The sequence below is a fragment of the Protopterus annectens genome, chromosome 2.part0, assembly GCF_019279795.1.
Source record: "Protopterus annectens isolate FY-2018-M chromosome 2.part0, PAN1.0, whole genome shotgun sequence".
Lineage (NCBI taxonomy): Eukaryota > Metazoa > Chordata > Ceratodontiformes > Protopteridae > Protopterus > Protopterus annectens.
The window spans coordinates 1,172,629,914-1,172,651,420 of NC_056728.1; the positions used below are offsets into that span (position 1 = coordinate 1,172,629,914).

The 21,507-nt window shown below is 38.3% G+C and overlaps 1 protein-coding gene across 2 annotated transcripts in view; it reads right to left on the minus strand.

The window, feature by feature from the left end:
* The window catches only part of LOC122793406 (alcohol dehydrogenase class-3-like), a 765,188-nt gene that overhangs the window by 642,576 nt on the left and 101,105 nt on the right, over window positions 1–21,507 (minus strand). For both annotated transcript variants that reach the window (XM_044061384.1, XM_044061383.1), the window contains exon 3: window positions 8,978–9,119. In XM_044061384.1, the coding sequence (XP_043917319.1) occupies window positions 8,978–9,119 (142 nt within the window). The remainder of the gene's footprint in view (window positions 1–8,977; window positions 9,120–21,507) is intronic.

Genomic DNA, 21,507 nt, shown 5'->3' on the forward strand with positions numbered 1-21,507 from the left:
CCTTCTATTTTAATGTCCTGATCCATGATTTTGGATTCTATTTTGTCCATCCTTGTAAGAATTTTATCTATTGATGATCCAACTGTATTAATCTGAGTGGAAAGATTTTGTATAGCCTCATGAATCGGTTGTAGTGCCATTTTTAGTCCTTCTAAATTGGAAGTTTCTGATTTATTTGTGCTTGTGTTTCTATTAGCTTCCTGAGGTTTATTGGTTCTGGCTCTTTTAGAAGTAGTAGTATCCTTTTCAGGTGAGGCTAATGAGGAAAATTTTGTTTTGGTAACCTGGCTCTCCATAGAATCCGCTTCGAGTGACATTTTATTTTTCTTCCTTTGAAATATTCCAGTAGATCTTATTCTGTATTGTATTTTAGATCCAAACCAGCCTGGATGTTATCAGCACAGTCCTCACATGTGGCACACCCTCCATTTCCAATCTGCTGCAATCTTGCAATTCTGTTGAAGTTTTGGTTGTTTTCTTTCCTCAGGTACGTAAAGCAGAGTATTTACTACCGGATCTGGTTGAATTTACTTGAAGAACATTTTTTTCTCACATATATTTGGTATAAATAATTAAGGTATTCTGCTCCTCTGTGGTTCAGCACTACCTACAGGACAGCAGCCATCTTGTCTCCATCACATATTGACTAATTCTTAAATCTATTTTAAGCATAACCATGAAGCAGTAACAAAAACATGACTGCATCTCAAATTCCCTAAACCACTGCAACTAAGCGCATACAATAAGTCCAAGAGGATGAGGTGCCCAAGTCCAAACCAGTAAACAACAAAAAAAGCACCAATAAGCCGTATCCACCGCAAAGATGTTTTTAATGGGTTCCACAGCAAACACAATGAATACAGTCACAGTAATAATGCTGAAACACTACCAGTTCGTTTTCGTCACGCAACTTCCTCAGAAAATGCTGGCAGTCAAATCCCTCCCCATTTATACCCTTACATATTAACAGAGGTTAAAACCGTGTGGCATCAATAAACCCCTTTCTTAAACAGAAAGTTAAAAGCTTTAAAGTTAAAAATAACAACGGCCTTTGTAATTAATAAAAAGTTCCCCCTTTTTTTGAGTAATAAAGCATTCCCATAAAACATGTAATGAAGAAATATAATCAAGACAATAAATCCTAAAATGACAGTCATATATAAAAATATTTCCTACAGTAAAATAATCATGTTCATAAATTGTCAGTTAAAATGTGAGCTGTCATTACTAAACAGACAATAATTATCCACTAGGTAGTTGTAGAATTCACCGTTTCGCTGCCCTTAATTTTAAAACAGGAGCTAGGGAGACCATGTCATTCAAACCTGGCCACTTGTTGGCTTCCAACACCAACTGCCAGTACACCTTCCTATATTCTAACATGGTCTCCCAAGAACCATCGCTCCCATCCATTACTACCTCATCCAGTACAAAAAAGGTAAAAGAAGCACCCTCACAACTCAATGTGTGTTTATATAATACATTTTTATTGTTTCCTCTCCTAATGTCATAAAGATGCTTATAAATTCTTCTCTTTAGGTAGCTTTCAGTCTTACCTATGTAAAAGGCTTTGACATGATCTGTTTCATGTGTGTGAGTGGGTGTGCTTACGTGCACACATTTCTGTTTGTATGTGTGTGTGTGTGTGTGTGTGTGTGTGTGTGTGTGTGTGTGTGTGTGTGTGTGTGTGTGTGTGTGTGTGTGTGAGAGAGAGACAGTGAATGAGAGGAAGTGGTTGTTTTTTTCATGATGCAGCCATCAACACTGTTAACCAGCACATGAATTGATGATCTGTACCCCGTGAGAGTTAAATACAATCCAGAGACATGCAAATTAGCCAATAATTAAATCTTTCCTCATCCTGGCTATTGTGCCTTTGAATGAAAAATCACCACATCACATTAAACAGGGCCTTTTTACCATAGCACTTATGGCCCGAGATGATCTTCATGAATCCTTGGGATAATATAGTTGTGTGTGTATATATTATATCTACATATATAGATATATATATATATACACACACATATATATCTATTTATATAAATATATATATATATATATATATATATAGATAGATATATATGGGTCTACTACCGTAGATTGAAATTACACTATTTCGAAATACAATAGTAGTGTCCCATTAACATGAAAGTGCACTTCAATGGAAGTGCACTTCGTGAAAGTCACTAAATCGAACGGGACATTTCATGCACTGTGGTGAGGTAGTGACGGACCTTAGGGTTAGGGCTTGGGTTAAGGATAGTAGATAGATAGTGGGGCTATCCACTATCCTGAACTCAAGCCCTAACCCTAAGGTCCATGACTACTGCATCACAGTACAGGAAATAGGTCCGTAACTACTGCTCAGTGTAGGAAATACAATTTCCTGCACTGTGGTGCGGTAGTCATGGACCATAGGGTTAGGGCTTGGGTTAAGGATAGTGGATAGCCCTACTAGCTATCCACTATCCATTACCCAAGCCTTAACCCTTCGTTCTAGTGACTTTTGCAAAAGTGCACTTTCGTTGAAGTGCACTTTTGCATTAGTGGGAGACTACTATCGTATTTCGAAATAGTCTAATTTTGATCTATGGTAGAAGACCCATATATCTATCTATATATATATATATATATATATATATATATATATATATATATATACACATACACATATATATATATACACACACAGATATATATATATATATATGGGTTACCATCAAAAGACCACTCCATCGAAACTCACTTCAAACACAAAGCATAACATCGACAGCCGGAGAGCTAACGTTTCCCACATGGTAAGTACCCATTTGACAATCAACCTGAACTTTGCCCAGTACCCACGCAGTAGCACATTCTCTGAGTTGGAATATTAAGTAAGGGAGGGGTGGGGGGGTGTTTGTTTTAATGGTGGATTTCGACTTTTGGATGGCCAAATGGTTACTTACCTTGTGGGAAACGTCGGCTCTCCGGATGTCAATGTTGTGCAGTGTTACTGAAGTGAGTTTCGATGAAATGGTCTTTCGATGTACTAAAGGTAACCAATATATATATATATATATATATATATATATATATACATATATATAAAACTATGTATGAAGCAGAGTTAAAGGTAAAAGTGCTCATCTACTTAATATCTTTTATTTTCAATATATAGTTTTGATTTCTAAACAAATTATAAGTTTTTGATTACTCTGAAATCTCAAAATCTCAACTGAACTTTTCTACAGTTTCTGATTCTTTTTCTGATTTTAGGGAATCTTAGACAAAATATATCTATACATGGCTCCCCTGCTTTTGACCGAACATATGTTTGTTCAACAAATGCAGGGGTGTGATTTAATGTTGAAGTTATTGATGGCTAACAGTGGCTATGTCAATAGTACAGAATGTCAAAATAGGTAAGTGGGGTTGGGAGTAAGAGCATGTATGTGCGTGTGTGTGTGTGTGTGTGTGTGTGTGTGTGTGTGTGTGTGTGTGTGTGTGTGTGTGTGTGTGTGTGTGTGTGCGTGTGTGTGTGTGTGTGTCTATATTTTTGTGTGTCTGAGACTGTCTTGTGTAGTGGTAGTGCTAAAGGAAGGTTTCCATGACGTTAAGGTGTAGGGTTAGGGTTGAGGAAGGGACAGTGTTAGGGTTAGGGTTAGCATCCATTACTAAAGTGGCAACTTTATCTCTCTTGCACATTCACTATATTTCCAACTCAATTACTCTGTGTAAGCCCTTATAGTATGTTGCCAATAGTTCCTTTATGTTATCTTGCCTTTGTGATACTTTGCTTTTCTAATGCCATTCTGTATTTGCCTTACTTTACACATTCATGCATGTGTTTCCCTGCCTTTTCCACATACCACACTAATAGTCTTTTCTCTTGATAAGATCTGACTGAATTTTTGTTGTACAAAAAAGAACAGATTAGCGCTTTCATCCAGTTGTAGCATAGGACTTCATCAGAATCTAAACACACATTTCTTAAAAAAAATTTAAATACCTTGTTAATTAAGTCACGTGATCTTCAAATAAATTAACAAACAAAATAATTAGCTTAAAGGAAAACTTTACCTAAAAACAACATTCTAATAACTAGCAGGTAATTAAAACATTTCATAATACTTTATGCTACTACATAATCATTAATATATATATATATATATATATATATATATATATATATATATACATACATATATACATATATACATACATAATACATCCGATATAAATACTTATATATTAAGATTTTAAAAGAAATACATTTGCAAAATATGGAGCTGTTAAAATATTGATGTTACTCTCACTTAAATATCATACAATAAAATGTTGTCACACTTCAGGCAATGCAATAGTCACATTTTTTTGTGTTTTGGTATAAACAAGGTTGACTTGAACCCAAGATGGGGTCCCTGAATATTTTAGGGGCCAAATAACTTAAATGGCATTTAAAGTTAGAAGCATTATATCCACTGGGGTTGAATGACCACCTACATATAACCAGTATACTAAAATTTAGATCTTATGTTTTATAGCCTTATGACAAGTGTGACAAGATTTTATTGTATGACATTTAAGTGAGAGTAACACCAATATTTTAACAGCTCCATATTATGTAGTAGCATAAAGTATTATGAAATGTTCTAATGAAATGCTATTTTTTAGAATGTTGGTTCTTAGGTAAAGTTTTCCTTTAAGGTAATTACTTTGTTTGTTAATTTATTTGAAGATCGTGTGACTTAATTAACAAGGTATTTAAATGTTTTTTAAGAAATGTGTGTTTAGATTCTGATGAAGTCCTATGCTACAACCGGATGAAAGCACTTAATCTGTTCTTTTTTGTGCAATAAAAGTTTGTTTTGATGGTGTTCTTCTCCTGGATATCCACTGGTTTGGTTTTTTGTCATTTTGGTTCTGAATTTTTGTTGTCTCCTATAATTCATTCTAGCAGTTTATTTTCTCTTCCTCCTGCTCTCATCCTGTTTCCTTCTTCTGAAACTGCCTTAGCTTTATTCTGCTTGCCTTAAGGTATCTCTTCTCATCTTTCTTGTAACATTTATCTATCCTCCAATGTCAGATTTGATTTCATCCTTCACCTCACTCTTCCATCTCTTTGTCTTCTTCATTCTCCTGTTGTACCTGTGTTATCCCTTCCCTCAGCTTCTCTATCTCATTGTCTGTTCTCTATTCCCCTGCTTACTTTCTACAACCCTTCCCTTCCCTTATACTGCTATTCTTACTGGGGCATGGTGTGATGCCATAGCTCACAGGTTCATAGGGGTTTACTAGGCTAACGACCTCAAGGGCTTTTTTAAGTTTAGCCATGCATCCCTAATCTCTGACTAGTTCAGATACCCTTGATAAGTCTAAACATGGGCCTGGAAGATGAACCATTTACAGATTACCTGTTTGCATAAACTGCCAAACCAGGGATGAATTTCCAGTTTCCCATCCAAATGTCCAGCTTGCACTTGAATTGGGTAGGAACTCTGCTTCACATGGATAGGGAGCCTGTTCCATAGACGGGGTAGTCTCTGGGACACATACCTATCTCTCTAGCAGGTCCTACTTATATCACAGGCAAGGTTTAAGTCTTTAGAATGGGTAATTCTGGTGCTGTTTGTTTTGTGGATTTGCAGGAGATCCATTAGAGTGGGGTCTGACAGTGCCCTGTATGCCAGGCATAGATCTCCCCTCAAAAGCCTGTAGGAGACAGAATGCAACAATAGGGCCTTGAACTGGTTTGCATAAGACATTTTACTTACACCCTGTATTCTTTTAGTGAGGAACCTCTGTGGACATTCCGATTGTTGGATATACCTGGTTAGGTACATACCAAGGGTGTACTCAATGACAGATATAATGAATGTCGAATACAATGGAACAATGACTTCCTTGGACTTAGATGTCATACCTTTGTTTATAAGTTGTACAACATAGAATGATTTCCTCACCACTGTAGATACATGATGGTCAAAGGCTAGATTACTATCTATGTGTGTCTCTACGTCCCTGACTACTGGGTCAACTCTAAGGGGTGGATTGTCAACATGATACTTACCAGGGATGGATGAGTTCCCAAAGGATACTACTATGCATTTCTTGATACTTAGTTTTAGTCTATGGTTCTGACACCAGTTGTTTGTCTGTATCAGCCCCTCCTGGAGAACATTTGTGTCAGCTTGAGAGTCAATGACAGCTCCCAACTTCCAATCAACTGCAAATTTCAACTGCAAATTTAGTCAGCCAGAGACTACTGACAATGGCCTTGACTTCTGAGAAGTAAATGTCGAAAAGAAGCGGTCCGAGGACTGATCCCTGAGGGACTCCATTTGTGACTGGCCTCTTTGTAGAGGTGGACTCCCTAATTCTAACTTCCTGGGTCCTGTCTGTGAGCCATTTGGCTATCCACCAGGTGACATACGGGTTTGTACCTAACCTCTTGAGTTTGTCAACAATGCCCGAGTGGGGTATTATGTCAAATGTCTTGGCCAGGTCAAGGTAGGCTGTGTGAATGATTTTGCCCTTATCCATTACTTTGGTGACCTTATCAAAGAAATCCACCAGTTTGAGTAGGCATGATCTGCCCTTGATGAAACCAAACTGAGTTGGGTCCAGTGTCTGGAGGTTTACTTATCTCTATTGATCATCTCCATGATATTTCTTTCCATGGCTTTACATATAAAACTAGTGAGGCTTTTAGGTCTGTAATTTCCAGTGTCTGTAGATGGCTTACCTTTGTGCAGATGGATGACTGTTGCCTTTCTGCATTCATGAGGCATAAAGCCTATTTGGAGGCTACAGTTAAATAGTAATTCCAGAGGTCCCGATAAGTCATGAATGTGATGTGTGTTTATGTGTTGTGTGTGTTTGCAGCACAGAATTAATTGCAATGACTTGTACACATACTTGCATGTTCATTAGTTATCAGCACAGCAGATTCAGATACACTGACTATTTTCTACTATATAACACTTTTGAATATCATATGTTTACCTTATGTCTGAAAAATGCAAGAAAATATTATGTATGTGATCAATCAGTGATTAACCTGTTCCTGAAGCAGTTGCATTTAATTTCTTTTACAAAGTGTGACTTAAGAAATTTGGTAAAATTTAAAAACTCTAATTTGCCTAAGTTCTTCAGTTACGGAGTTTTAAAAAGTTGGCACCAACACAGTGGCGGTATTTTTAGTAGCAGTGAGTCTAAATGGTGGTATGGTTAGTGACACTGCTTCAGAGCCTCAAAGAAAATAATAGTCCCCCTTTGATTATTCTGCTTTTCAAAGGGAGACGGTCACTAATCTGCAGTAATTTGAACGTGAGAGCACTTAGAAGTAAAAGTGTCCCTTGGAGACACTGACAGCCCAAGGCATTTGGTTAATGTGATACAACTCTGTGCCCTCAGTTATTGGGTAGATGAACAAACTAGAATATTATTTTCTGTGGTTTGAAGTCAGTTCCAGCTGTGTTTTCTGCCAGGATTTGTTTTCCCCTTAGTCTCAGTCTTGTTTTTAATCCCCTCTCTCACCTGCGTTTCCTTAATGTGGTATTACCTTCTTCTCCCTCTTCTTTTCGGTCATGTCAATGCTGGAGCACACTTTTTGTATTAATATTTTCAAATTCCTGCCTCCTCTCTTACTAATTTATCTCCCCTGTGCCACACTGGCTGTAACTCTTTGCTGTCTTGTCTTTGTGACCATTCAACTCCTATCACCCCTCCCCACATGCAGCTTATTGCCCTTATGCTCCTCCCCACTTTCTGAACTCTACAACTTAAGGGCAGTATAGGTACTGGGCAAGTTTTGCTTCTGCCATACTGCATGTTCTGGTCTCCTGGGTCACTTATTACAGCCAGCCACCTACTACTCTTATCTTCTGGGAGTCATCTCATAGATGAGCACTGCAACAGGAATGGTACGATGGACGCATTACACCTGTGGAGGAATTTACCATAAAGTTAGATATTTGAGTACATTCCCTGTTACAGACCACATTCTCTCTCCTTCTGCTTTTGCTCCTTTCCTTGGCATACTAAGGTTGGGGTGCATTTCATTTATTCCAAACTTTTCAAATCCATAGCTTGTCCCCATCTCTGTGATCTGCCTATACTTTCTGGAGAGGGAAACTGGGGATCTCTGAGATGGTCCGGATAATCATGGGGTTCACTACCCCAGGCTACTCATGTTCTGGTGCTGAGACCAAGCTACTGGTCCAATCAGGGCAATAAAGATCTAAGGCTGGCATTGATCAACACCTCTCTTATATCTCTTATACCTCAGACATCTATACCTAGCAGTGTGTGTGTATGTGTGTGTGTGTGTGTGTGTGTGTGTGTGTGTGTGTGTGTGTGTGTGTGTGTGTGTGTGTGTCTGTCTGTCTGTCCATCTGTGTGAATCTGTGTAAGGGTGTGTATTCAGTGACTGACATCATATCCTGAAATAGTTCTTTGCCTTATGCTAATCAGGTGTCAGGACAGACTCTGTCTCTCCAATGCCCCTATAGAATGGCTATCAGAAAATGAATGAATAAATGAGAGAATAAAGGTAAAATAAAACTTGGGTAAAAATAAAATAAATATGATGTCTGAAAGCCCAAGAACTTCACTCTGAATGTGAAATGTACAGTTAAAGAAAAACTGTAACACAGTAAGTGAAGTAACTAAGATATGAAATACTGTGTCCTACATAAACAGAACAATACTTTAAAACAGGATGAGAAGATTAAGTAAAACAGGTAAAAATAACTATGAAAAGAACAAAGGCTAACACAGTGGGAAAGTTATTCTTTAAATGTGGATGGGATAAAATGCAGTCACAGAGAGAGAAAAGGTGGCACAAAACTAAGACAGATAAATAAATCCATAATTAAAATGCTAACCATCAGAAAACAGAGTTTACGAAGTGGAGGAGAGCACATGTACCCTTAGGACATCATTTAAAATGAGCAAGAATAAATTATATTTGTTAACATTTACTTCATACCTGGCTTGACTACAGTTACACCTTCCCCAACACTCTCAACAATGCCAGCTCCCTCATGGCCAAGAATGGCAGGAAATGTTACTAGTTGATCAACACCACTTAAACCGAAGGCATCAGAACGGCAAACACCAGTAGCAACGATCTGTTGGAGACATAACAAAATGGGTAATCATACCTTTAAGTGAAAACATATTAATTAATGTAAATTGCCTTCCAGTGCTATTAAAAATAAGGGATTTAAAAAGTCAAACATTAAATGTCGCTCAAAGGTGTAAAGTTAATAACTTTAATCAGAATGGGACAATGTACTTTAAGGATAATGTTTTATTTGGTAGCATACCCACTTTGGTATACATTTTGGATGAAAAAAGTACAATTGTGTACACTTACCGTAAATGTAGATGTTAGAGTGCATTCACTGTTGCAGTCATCACACTTTGGTTTGCTGCCTGCAGGTAGCCCTCAGTCAGCCCAAATACCAGAGACTTAGTATTTCTGCATCAGTTGCTGTCACTCCAGGACTGACGTCAGGTCATCAGAGGTATAAAAACAGGCAGCCAAAGCTATTACATCAGTTTTTCTTGCCCCAAATGTCAGGAGCCCCCCAATAGGGAGCTAAGCTATGGTGGGAAAAACACCACCAGTAAAAAATAAATACCAATACCCCTGTAAGGTGTGAGTAATAGACACAGACAGGAGAGAGAGAGACAGACAGACAAGGGGCTGGAAGGAGGGAAACCAGGACTGCAACAGTGAATACACTTGAACATCTACATTTATGGTAAGTGTACACAACTGTGCTATGTTCTTTGTGTGTCACTGTTGCAGTCATTACACTTGGGTTGATTCCCAAAGCTGAAGAAAGGGTGGAAGCAGTCAAGAAGAGTTGGGGCTGGCTAGTATGCCCTGCAGGACTGCTGTTGCAAAACCTGCCTTGGATTTGGAAAAGATAGGCAGGTGGTAATGCTTGGTGAAGATGTGTACAGAACTCCAAGTAGCAGCTTCCAAAATGTCCCTGGTAGGAACTTCCCTAAGGAATGCTGTAGAGGTAGAAGTTGCTCTAGTGGAATGTGTTCTGACCCCCAGAGGGGTTGGTTTCCCATGGTGTTTGTAGCAGAAATGGATACAGTGTGCTATCCATTTGGAAATTGTTTGTTTTGAAATGGCCTTGCCCTCTGACCAGTTTCCTGAAGGGCTTAGTCCTATCCAGGTAGAATCTGAGCTGTCTGTGCACATCTAGGGAGTGCAGGATCCTTTCCCCTTTATTTTGAGGATTAGGGAAGAAGGATGGCAAATGGCTGGATTGGTTGAGAGCCACACTGGTCACCATTTTAGGCATAAAGGAAGGGTTAGTCTTGATGGAGATCCTGTCAGCATGAAAAATAATGAAGGGTTCCACAGCCATAAGTGCTTGAAGCTCAGACACTCTTCTATCTAAAGTGATGGTCAGAAGCAAGGCTATTTTCCAAGAGAGGAATGTTAACTCTGGCTGACACTGTAGGTTCAAAGGGGGTAACATGAGCTTTTCCAGTACAAAGTTAAGGTTGCCAAGCAGAGGTGGGTGCTCTCCTTGGTGGCCTTAAGTTGTTTTCCCCTCTCAGGAACTGTTTGATGAGAGAGTGAGAGAAGAGAGGTGGTTCAGTGTTGTAATGAGCCGAGATGGCAGAGGCATGGATCTTAATGGAGAAGGATAGTCCTCAGTGGAGTAGATCTGCTAGGTAATCCAGGATTAGAGGTAAGGAGGGCAGTGCTGTGTCCTCCCCTTTAGACTGAACCCAGGAGCAATATCTTTTCCACTTATCAGCACAGGATTTCCTTGTACTGGGTCTTCTGGCTTCAAGAATGACGTCCAGCACCTGCTTGCTTAGGCTGGTCAATGGGGAAGAATTCAAGGAATAAGCCAGGCTACAATATTCAGGGTTTGCAGCTGCAGATGCAAGATCTGCCCCCCCCCCCCCCTCGCTGAGTGATAAGGGTTGGGATCTGGGGTAGGTGCCAGGGTGGCACTGGTGACAAGCTGTGCAGTAGTGGGTACCAGTGCTGGCGGGGCCAGTCATGATTGTCCTTGGTCTGTCCTGTCTTATCTTGAGTATTATTTTTGAGAGAAGAGGCAGAGGGGGGAATGCATAGATTGAGAGATTTTTCCCACTGGAAGGATAGGGCATCCACTTTCCAGGCCCTGCTCTGAGGTGTCCTGGTGTAGAATTCGCTGAGCTGGTGATTGGAGGGGGAGGCAAAAAGGTCCACCTCTGGGTTCCCCCATTTCTGGATTAGAAGGCTGAAGGTGCTGGGGTCTAATAGCCACTCGTGTGGGTCTAGAAGATTTCTGCTTAAGTCGTCTGCCAGAGAGTTTTGTTTGCCTGGCAGGAATTGAGCTTGCAGATGAATATGCATGTCCAAGACCATGTTCCACAGGGCCATGGCTAGCCTGCAGACTCGGTAAGAGTGGGTTCCCACCTGCTTGTTGATGTACCACATAACTGTGGTGGTGTCTGTTTTTATTAGCAGGGGTCCCGATGAGAGTAGGGATCTGAAAGCTGTTAGAGCCTGCTGAACAGCTAGCATCTCTTTTTGGCTGATGTGCAGATGACTTTGATTTGGGCTCCAGTGGCCCTGAATGCACTTGTTATCCACGTGTGTCCCCCAGGCATAGTCTGATGCATCTGTGGTTAGGGTCTGGTTGGCATGGGGTTGAGTAAAGGGAAGTCCCTTGTTGTGGTTGTATGCTGCTGCCCACCAAAGAAGCTCTGTCCTTAGACAAGGTATTACAGGTATGATGGTTTCCAGGTCCTGAGAATGTTGGCACCAACGATTTTTAAGTACCATTGAAGTTTCTTCATATGCAGTCTGGCATATGGAATTAGTAGGCTGCAAGAGGCCATGAACCCTAGGGCCTGCAGGATTTTCCTTGTGGATAGCTGGGTTCTGGTGTCCATTTGAGTGAAGTAGCCTGTCAGATAGGGGATGCCATCTGGGATGCTGTGTCCAAGCTTACTCCCAGGAATACAATCTTTTGACTGGGGACAAGTTTTGATTTCTTTTCGTTGATAGTTTACCCCAGTGAGGTTATAAGGTTCTTTGCAAATGTCAGGTGCTGCACCAGCTGTTCCTGACTATCTGCCTGAATCAGGCAGTCATCCAATATGGGTAAATTTGAATTTTTATCTGTCTGCAATAGGCAATGGCTGGAGCCAGGCTTATTGTGAAAACTCTGGGAGCAGTGGATAAGCCAAAGGGAAGTGCAGAGAACTCATAATGCATATATCCTGCCCTGAAACGTAGATATTTCCTGCATGAGTCCCTGAGAGAGAGATGTGCAAATAAGCTTCTTTTAGGTCTAGGGTGGCTAACGAGGCATCTTTGGACAGCATAGGAAGATGCTGCTGAAGGGTGAGCATTTTGAATTTTTGTACCACCAGGAAGATGTTTAGAATGCAAAGATCTAGGACTGGGTGCCAAGTGCCCTCTTTTCTGGGTACCAGGAAAAGTATGGAATAGAACCCTTGACCTATCTGTTCTGCAGGAACAGGCTGAATTGCCCTTATGGAGAGCAGGGATTGAACTTGGTTTTGTGCCTCTGCCCACTGGTTTGGAGGAAGGTCTGGGAACCCTTTTGGGGTTGGCAGTGAGTGGAAGTAATATTTGTATCCCTGGGATACAGTGCTAAGGACCCATCGGTCTTTGGTGATGGAGGTCCAGTTTTTTGCATGATGGGCAAGTATTCCTCCTAGGGGCACGAGCAGTTGGGCAGTGGTGAGGAGTGGAGTCATTGTAAATTCTTTCCATTATGGGGCGGCACAGCACTCCCTGTTTTTAAAGTGGAGGCACTCTTTTGCTTAGATCTATGCATACCCTGAGACTTGTCTGGGGGGGGTCTGGTTCCTCTGGGTCTAGTTTGAGATGGCCTTGAGGGGGCTGGAAAGGACCAATGTTTTGAGGGGCAATGCCTGCTGAATCTAGGAGGCTGCACTTGCAAGAAATCTTTGACTGTCTGCATAGATTTAGCTTTTTCTTCCATGTTTTTTAGAACCTCTTCTGCTTTGGTGTCAAACAGATTGTCCTTGTTCAAAGGAGCATCTATTTGACATAGTCTGGCAAGGTCTGCCTTGCCAAGCATGCCTTCTCAGTACAGAGTACAGTGACTGCCTGCCCTGCTGCATGCTCTAGGGCATCTAGTAATTTTGATTTGACAATTCAATCAAATCAATTCTTGTAATTCTTTATTTTCTGCACAGTCTGTAAAGGTAGCTCCTTTTTTGCTTAATAAGTTCCATAATATGTTGCTGGTACTTCAGCATTTGAAACTGGCAATTCAATGCCCTAATGGCGAGATTGCAGAGGTGTATACTTTTTTACCCCATCTGTCTAAAGCTCCGGAATCCCTGTCCAAAGGGGTGGGATTCTTATCTGTAGTTGCTTTTATACCTTTAACCCCCTGGGAGATGACCTCTGGGGTCAGCAGTAGGATTTGTGAAAAGAAATTTGTGAGAGTCAGGAACTCTGTAGTATCTGTCTGGTTTCATATCAGGCTGAATTCCATAAAGACATCATCCACAACATCCAGAACTGGAGGTATTGCTAAAGGTCTATGTGGTGGCAAATCTAAAAATTCTCTGAGTCTCTTTTTGCACTGAGGATAGTTTTGGTATTCCCAGTGGAAATGCTCTCAAAGTATGTACGGTTTCACCAAAAGAAAAATCCTCTGGAGGTGAAGCAGAGGGAATGGATTCCTCTGCATCTGAATCCTCATAAGCAGATAAAGACATATCTTCATATTCAGAAACCTTAGGAGTAGTCGGACTCTTGGTCTGTTAAAAGCTGCTGGGGACAGGTCTCTTTTTCTCTTAGCAGGGGAAGGCTGGCTTCCCCTAATCAGCATAATCAGGTCATCTGCAATTTTAAGCATTTGATGTTCTGGCAAGGAAGCAGGTGCTTGAGATTGGGTCGTCGCTTTTTAGGCGTAGCTCGTACTCTTGGCCTTAGAAACTCAGTAGTTTTAGACAGAACTGAAGATGCGAAAGAAGTAGTCAGTTTGTGTCGAATATCGATAGTGCGAAGAACTTCCTCAGAAGCCTGTGCCTGCACAGCGGCTCTGGACCCATCCAAGTTAGGGCCATCCACAGGTTCTGTAGTCAAAGAAGAGTCTTGTGGCATACCAGACTCTGAACGGGTCTCAGTAGCGGCCTGCGAATCCATCCAAGTGGGTATCAGGGGCAGCGAAAGCACCTCACTGAGTACCAGCAAACTGGTGACTAGCTTAACGGAAGCATCATCAGCAGTTTTGGACCTGTGCAGTCTGTCTTGGTCTTTATTCTTATGTTTTTTTCAGATGATCAGTAGTCAGATGGCTTACCAAAGCCATTTTGGAATACGGAGATCGACAGCGAAAGTATTTAGCAACAATGAGGGCCCGACGACAATTAGTTCGGGCATTGAACAAAGCACAAAACCGACAGTGAGGTACGTCGTGGTCTGGGCCTAAACAGGTGAAGCAGTAAGAATGGAAATCTTGGTGTGGTATTTGCTTTCCAGAGGCGAGACAATTGTTAACTTTTTCTGACATCGGTTAGAGCAAGAAAAAGGAATCGCCAATGAGGTATTTAGCTTTAGAAGACTTCAGGATGATTCAATTCGGAAATGAAAACTCAGGTAGCGGCCAACCGGCACTCATGCAAACTGCTTTTGCTTTGGGCTCCCTGGCAAGAAAGACTGATGTAATGGCATTGACTGCCTGCTTTTATACCCCTGACGACCTGACGTCAGTCCTGGAGTGACAGCAACCAATTCAGAAATACTAAGTCTCTGGTATTCGGGCTGACTGAGGGCTACCTGCAGGCAGATAACCCAAGTGTGATGACTGGAACAGTGAAACACGAAAAACTTCTGCAAACTGCCAAATTTGCATCACTGCATTTTCCACATAAGGTCCAATTATAACTACTTTGGTGGTCTGTAAATGTTCAACAATTTTTGATATATGGTCATGTTTAATGGTTACTACAAATAAGAAATATATATGGAATTCATACTGAAAATGTAACATTTCTATAAGGCATGCACAAATCCTACTCTAAATACATTTGCAAGCTTGTCTAAAGGCATCTGCTCACATACAGTCATTCCCAGTTAAAATGCATATACAGTTTGGAGGGCTTCAGAATAGGTAAAGCAGTTGTCGATACTTTGCCACTTTGAATGTAATTTACGAATAGTGGTACAAAATTTCATATATGATGGCGTTTTTTTGAAAACACAGTTTCCTTTAAGCTTATAAAAATTAAAGTTATGTACTTACCAAAACATTAGACCTACATGATCCATGTCTGTTCACTTCAAAATCTACACAGGTTGCCAAAACTTTTTTTGTGCAAACAGAACTTTCCCAAAGTTCAAAGTCTTCCTCTTGCTCGCTCCCCTAATGAACATCACTCCACTCTCCTCTATGGATCTAATTTGCTCAAAGGCTAATGATATCAACTTCTATGCATGCCAAACTGAAAGAAAACCCACTCTTGCCTTAACCCATAAAAGGCTTTGGTACAGTGACTAGGTCCGTGGAAAACAGTACAATTATCAACAGTAGAGGGAAGGTGAAAGGGTATGTTGAAATAGAGAATTATGGATAATGAAGAGCCAATGTTAGATTAAGTTCAAAACTTTCATAGTTTCTTTATCCAGTCTGTTCACTATAAAATCCATGGCAAAGTCCCCAGTTAAATGCCTTGGATGGAATCATGACAGAAAACTCTGAAGGATTTTGGATCTGAAGGAAAATCTGGATGTTCAGATCACATCCAGCTTATAGTATCTTACAAGCATGTGTACTAAAATTCATGTCACAGCAGCATAAATATTATCTATTGAAGAATTTCTGATAAAGGTGAGAGATAATCATGACTCTCATAGAATGAGCCCTTGGCTTGCATGGGATAGTTTTACTTCTAGAGACATAACAGAAAATATGCAGTCAGGAAGCCATGTGGATATAAATACTTCAGACAATTTTGGCCAAGTCTGCTTGTAATAAAGGAGGTAAAAAGGAGACAGTTTTTTCCATGGTCTTTAGCTCTGTATATGTTGAATCACAGCTCTGTGTGAACAGCTAGACAATGCAATTTAAATTCACCTTTGTTAGAAATTTATGGAAGAAGACTGGCAGATTAAAATGTATTAATGTGTGTAGGATTGGGCGTGAGTACTGAAAGTATTTGATCCACTCTCTGGTAAAGCATTATACAGTTTTAAGAATCTTATGAAAATATATTTATTTATAATTATATAAATTATCAGTACTGTTTAGATCCTAATTCTTATTTAGATCACAGGAGACAACATGACTATACTGAAGATAATTAATTTTTTGCAAGCTTAAATCCAAAAATAACAATAAGTCAAAAAAATCATATGTGGTAAATCTATTAATTTAGCCATGAGGGTTCTTGAAAGATTTATTAATAAATAACATTAAACTTAAAATTAAAGCAGAAGGAAACTCATTTTCAGAGATGAGGGGAACATGTTGGTCATCTATTTTCTGCAGCTCTTTCTGGTCCTTCATCGGATCTGCCTGCTGTGTTTTAAAGTCATACATATTAAAATAAACATTAAAATTAAGTATATGATGGCTTGCCTGAGTTATTCCTGGGAACATGTGCAAATTTCTATCAGCTGTCTTTTTTGAAAAAGCTTATATGAAAAGTACAGAGAGGAGCAGCCTAGACCATAGTTTTCTGTGGTCTGAACTATGGTGTGGGGCATTTGAAAATATTCAGTTATGCACTACGATGATGGCTCAGTTGTTAAAAGATCTTTGTACCCATGTGATTTTATATATATTTAGTTCCAGGAATATACGTTAGAGGGGACTGGAGCTGAGGGAGTTCAAAAGTAATGGCTGTCCAGAGTTTTAAACTGTCTAGAAGAGATCCTGTATTTTTAAAAAATATTTTTGTTTTACAAAACTTTTTATTTAGAGTGGGAAATATATCCTTCTTTATCATAATATATGCTTCGAGCGGATGGCATTGGTCACGTGGTTTTCCATTTTGAAAATTGGGGAAATACAGTTCATGTTTGTGACACCTATTCCTAATATATCAAGTTTTTGTTTAAACAGATAAGTACATTAACCTACCCCAACCCCACATACATTGTGCTATGCCCACCACACAAAGCAGGAATGATCAGAAAACTGAAATTTCTACTCACTTACCCCCACAATAAGGTAACAGGGGACAGTGACCCTAAGCCCAACCCACAAAATTTGTAATAAATTTACTAGCTGACGTTGTAAGCATAGTCATCTAAGCAATGCTCATCTGCCTTATAAGGATCTTTGATTTTAAAATGGTTGAGTACCATGTAGCATGACAAAAAGAGCAAAAGAATAAGAACCCGCCTACAACCAGAACAAACAGCAACCATGATTGGTAAGAGGACCCTCAAAGTGTACTGCCTAAGCTCAGCTTCAGTCAGTGATTTTCAACTAACTTGGAACTTTTCTCTGTTCTAACTGGTTTTGACTATAGAGAAAAACAAAAAGATAGGGCATACATATGAGGCTAAATAAGGATGTATAGTTACTGAACAATAAGAGAATAGCCAGCTCATGGACAAATGGAACCCTAGGCAGTATAATAGACCAGACCTCACCACCTGCAGCCATACAGCCAAGTAATGGAATATTAGTATCATCCCAGTTACCATAAAACATTGTTAAAACCTATCAGTATGTATTCTGTTTTCTTCTTTACTTTTACAATGATCACAGAAATTTGGATTTAATTTAAAACGTATTAAATACTTTACAGCAAAAACCCTGACAGCTAATTAATGAACAAAAGAAAACACCCTTACATTGAAAACAGAACGTATGAGCAACAATAAACTTTTCTTCATTTCAAACTCACATTTATTGAAAGTGCATCTGTCAATCCATTAAACTACAACTAATGTGCAAGGATTCATAGTCAAATAGCATACAGTGAATCACTAATTAGTGACTATCTGAAGGATGCAGGAATTCAAAACACAAACATGTAATGAATCTGTTGTCAGCCTGGGATAACCTACTGGACACAAGTGTCTATTTTGAAAAAAACTCTCCAAGAGCACTGACTAATTAAGCAATCTTATGCAGATATCAACCTAAGGTGAGTACCCACAATTCCCTTGTGTGATCATCAGAACCATTTGCTGTGATATATTTAGGCATATATTTCAGCCTCTTAGTGCAAGAACTCAGGAAAAATGCAAAAATAATGGGGGGGGGGGGCAATAGCCCAAATTGAAGGATAAATTTTAAATATTGCTGTTATAAACTTACAATAACAGGTTTCACATTATCCTGAAATATATGAATTCTAAAACTTAAGTGTATGTTGTTATTTAGTGACTTTAATCTTAAATGATTTCCCAGGAAACACAAATTGTATGAGGAACAGTCCAAAAATAGGGGGCAAAAATCTGGACATTCTTTGAAATTCTGGACAGTTAAGAGGTTCACTTGCTGTTCTATTGGATGGTATATTTATGGGAGATTGCACCTGAGAAACATAGCCACATAGGCAGAAGTGCATCTAGAAAGAATGTCTGGTTTATAGAGTCCCCATATGCTGTTACCAATGTAAAGATTGTCGTCATACTGAGTTCATTCACTATATCAACATGGGAAAAGGTTGCAGCTGTAGGCAGTGCTTTGGCTAAATAATACCCAGCAGTCAGATTACCATGGAAAATATAAGAAAAGTAAATATAACTGGAAAGCCAGTCACATAAGCAATGCTTAGCCACTTTCGTGACTTTTCTTTTTGTGGCAAAAAGAGAAAAAATATGTTTTTAAAAATAACTTTCTGTGTAATATAATGGCTATCTAGACACCTTCATGCAAGTGAGAAAACATTCTCTATAACTCAAGTATGATAGAATATGTTACATGAATACCCTGATTTCTGCTTGACTTTGTAGCCACCTTTGGCCTGAAGGTAAGATTAGTGAGAAGAGAAACCTTGTCCTTATCAAAAAAAAAAAAAAAAAACAGGTAAACTTTGCAGATAAATCTGATAGCTCAGATCCTTTTGATAAGTGTTATAGACCCACTAAAAACAAGGCTTTCCATGGCAGAAATCTGATAAGTGTAGTAGAGGCTCTTTGAAATGGGGTTAGTATCATTTTTATATAAAATAAAGATTCCATGGAGGAACAGGTTCGCTCAAAGGTGGAGAGAAAATGCAAATGTAGTCAGAGACCTTGTTGAATGGGCTCTAGAAGGAAGAGGTAATTCTAGAACACTGTTAGCATAAACCAGCGAAATACATTCAGTAACCCATTTGGGCAGGGTAATTTTGGAGACTGCTTGTCCTAAACAGTTAGTTGAAAAAGACAAAAACAGTTTATCAGACTTTCTGTGTTGCTTTTTTCTATGAATATAGAAATGTAGTTGTCTGTGTAAATCAAGTAGATGCAAGGTATATTCACCTTTGTTAGAAAACTTGGGGAAGAACACTGGCAATTGTATAGACCGATTAATCCAAAAAAGACGAAACAAACTGGATATAAAACCAAAGCAAAAAGCCATCAACTGGGTACGATGTAAATTTATTATCCAAATAAACGAACTTCAATTTTAACATTCAACGAACAAATAATAAATGTCGAACTTCAGTTTTAACATTCAACGAACAAATAATAAATGTAAGCGCTTCCGTTTAATCAGTATTAAACTTCATCAGACAATACCTTTAAACAAAATATCACTTCCTTTTATGACTTCCTGTAAAATTCAAAAAAGCCCGCCAAAAGGCTCTCACAATTTGCGTATGCCTAGTAGATTAAAATGTGGAAACAGAATCTAATAGTTACCAACCCTTGAGATATTCGCTAAAAAATGTAAATATATGATTGACTATAAATCGTTAGCCAGGTTATGTGAGGAATAATAATTTAGAATCGATATTATTTTATTAAATGAAAATGTATATAAATATATAAAATGAATAAATAGATATGATTATATTATAAAAATTCATAAATAAATATCCTAATAAAATATAAATTTTAATTTTTAATCTTTGATTTTCTTCCTATTCAATGCCATCAATTTTAAAATTGGGGCTATTGAACTACGTTCGTTGATTCCAGGCCATGTATCAGCCTGTACTTTAATTTGCCATTCGAATTCTTTTTGTACTAAAAATAGCCCCCAAGGACGTTTGTCATCTATTTCTACATGGTCTATAACTATAAAATGAAATTGATGATCGATATATTCACTAATATGTTTCGCTAAGGCATTGTTTGTTTTATTTTTCTTTATGGAATATTCATGTTCATAGATTCTTTGTGATAGCATTCTCTCTGTTTTTCATATATAAAAAATAGAACAAGAATTACACATGCCAAATATACTACTGCTTTAGATTTACAATTATATTTACTTTTCAAGTAATATTTTTTGTTCCTCAAATAAAAAGTATATCCTTCTTTAATTTTGAAACACCAATTGCAGGCTCCACATTTCTTCATTCCTTTTATTAAATTTCTATTTTTCATCATTATATTAGATTGATTTTTTAATATATCTTTGAAACTTCTGCCTTTTATATACATTATTTTTGGAACATCACCCAAATGTTTTTTACATTGTGGGTCATCCATAAGCATTGACCAATTATTAGTAAATATTTCTCTTAATAAATAATGCTCTTCGGAATAAGTAATAATTAGGGCCTTTTCAAAATGCTCTTTTTCAGCCTTGTGTCCATTATCTATAACATGGTCATTAAATATATTACTACTAACATTCTCTACTAATTCTTGCTTATATAAAATAGGTTTAAAATGACCATTTAGCCTTTTATTGGTTACTTCTAATATTAGTGAATCGATCAATGCTTGTGGATAACATTTATTAATAAACATCTTTCTCAAGAAATCACATTCTATTTCAAATTGATGAAAATTAATAATCATTCGAGCAGCTCTCACTAGTTGTCCTTTTATTACAGATTTTTTTCTGATGTTCAGGATGGGAACTAATATAGTGAAGAAAGCTGTTTGAATATGATTCTTTTCTGTGGATTGCTGCAATGTATGTTTCATTCAATAAATCTTTCATAAGATGTACATCTAAGTAGTTAATACTATGTTCATTAATATTCCATGTAAATTTAAAAAACTCTGTAGTTTGATTAATGTACGTAAAAATTAATTTAAAATTGCTAAATTTCCATCCAAAGTAAGACATATGTCATCTTGGAAACGATGATAAGATTTAATAAATGAAAAGTATTGGCTATTAAAGATATATTTTTCTCCCAGAATACCATGACAAGGTTTGCATATGTGCCTCCACACGGAGAGCCCATTGCAATACCTTTCTTCTGTAAAAAATATTTTTTATCAAACATTAAAAAATTATTATTTAATACAATTTCCAAAAGCTCTATTATAAGATTAATTAATTCTTGATTAACACCATATTCTACCAATAATTTATTAACCCATTCTAATCCAGTTGTTTGTGGTATAAA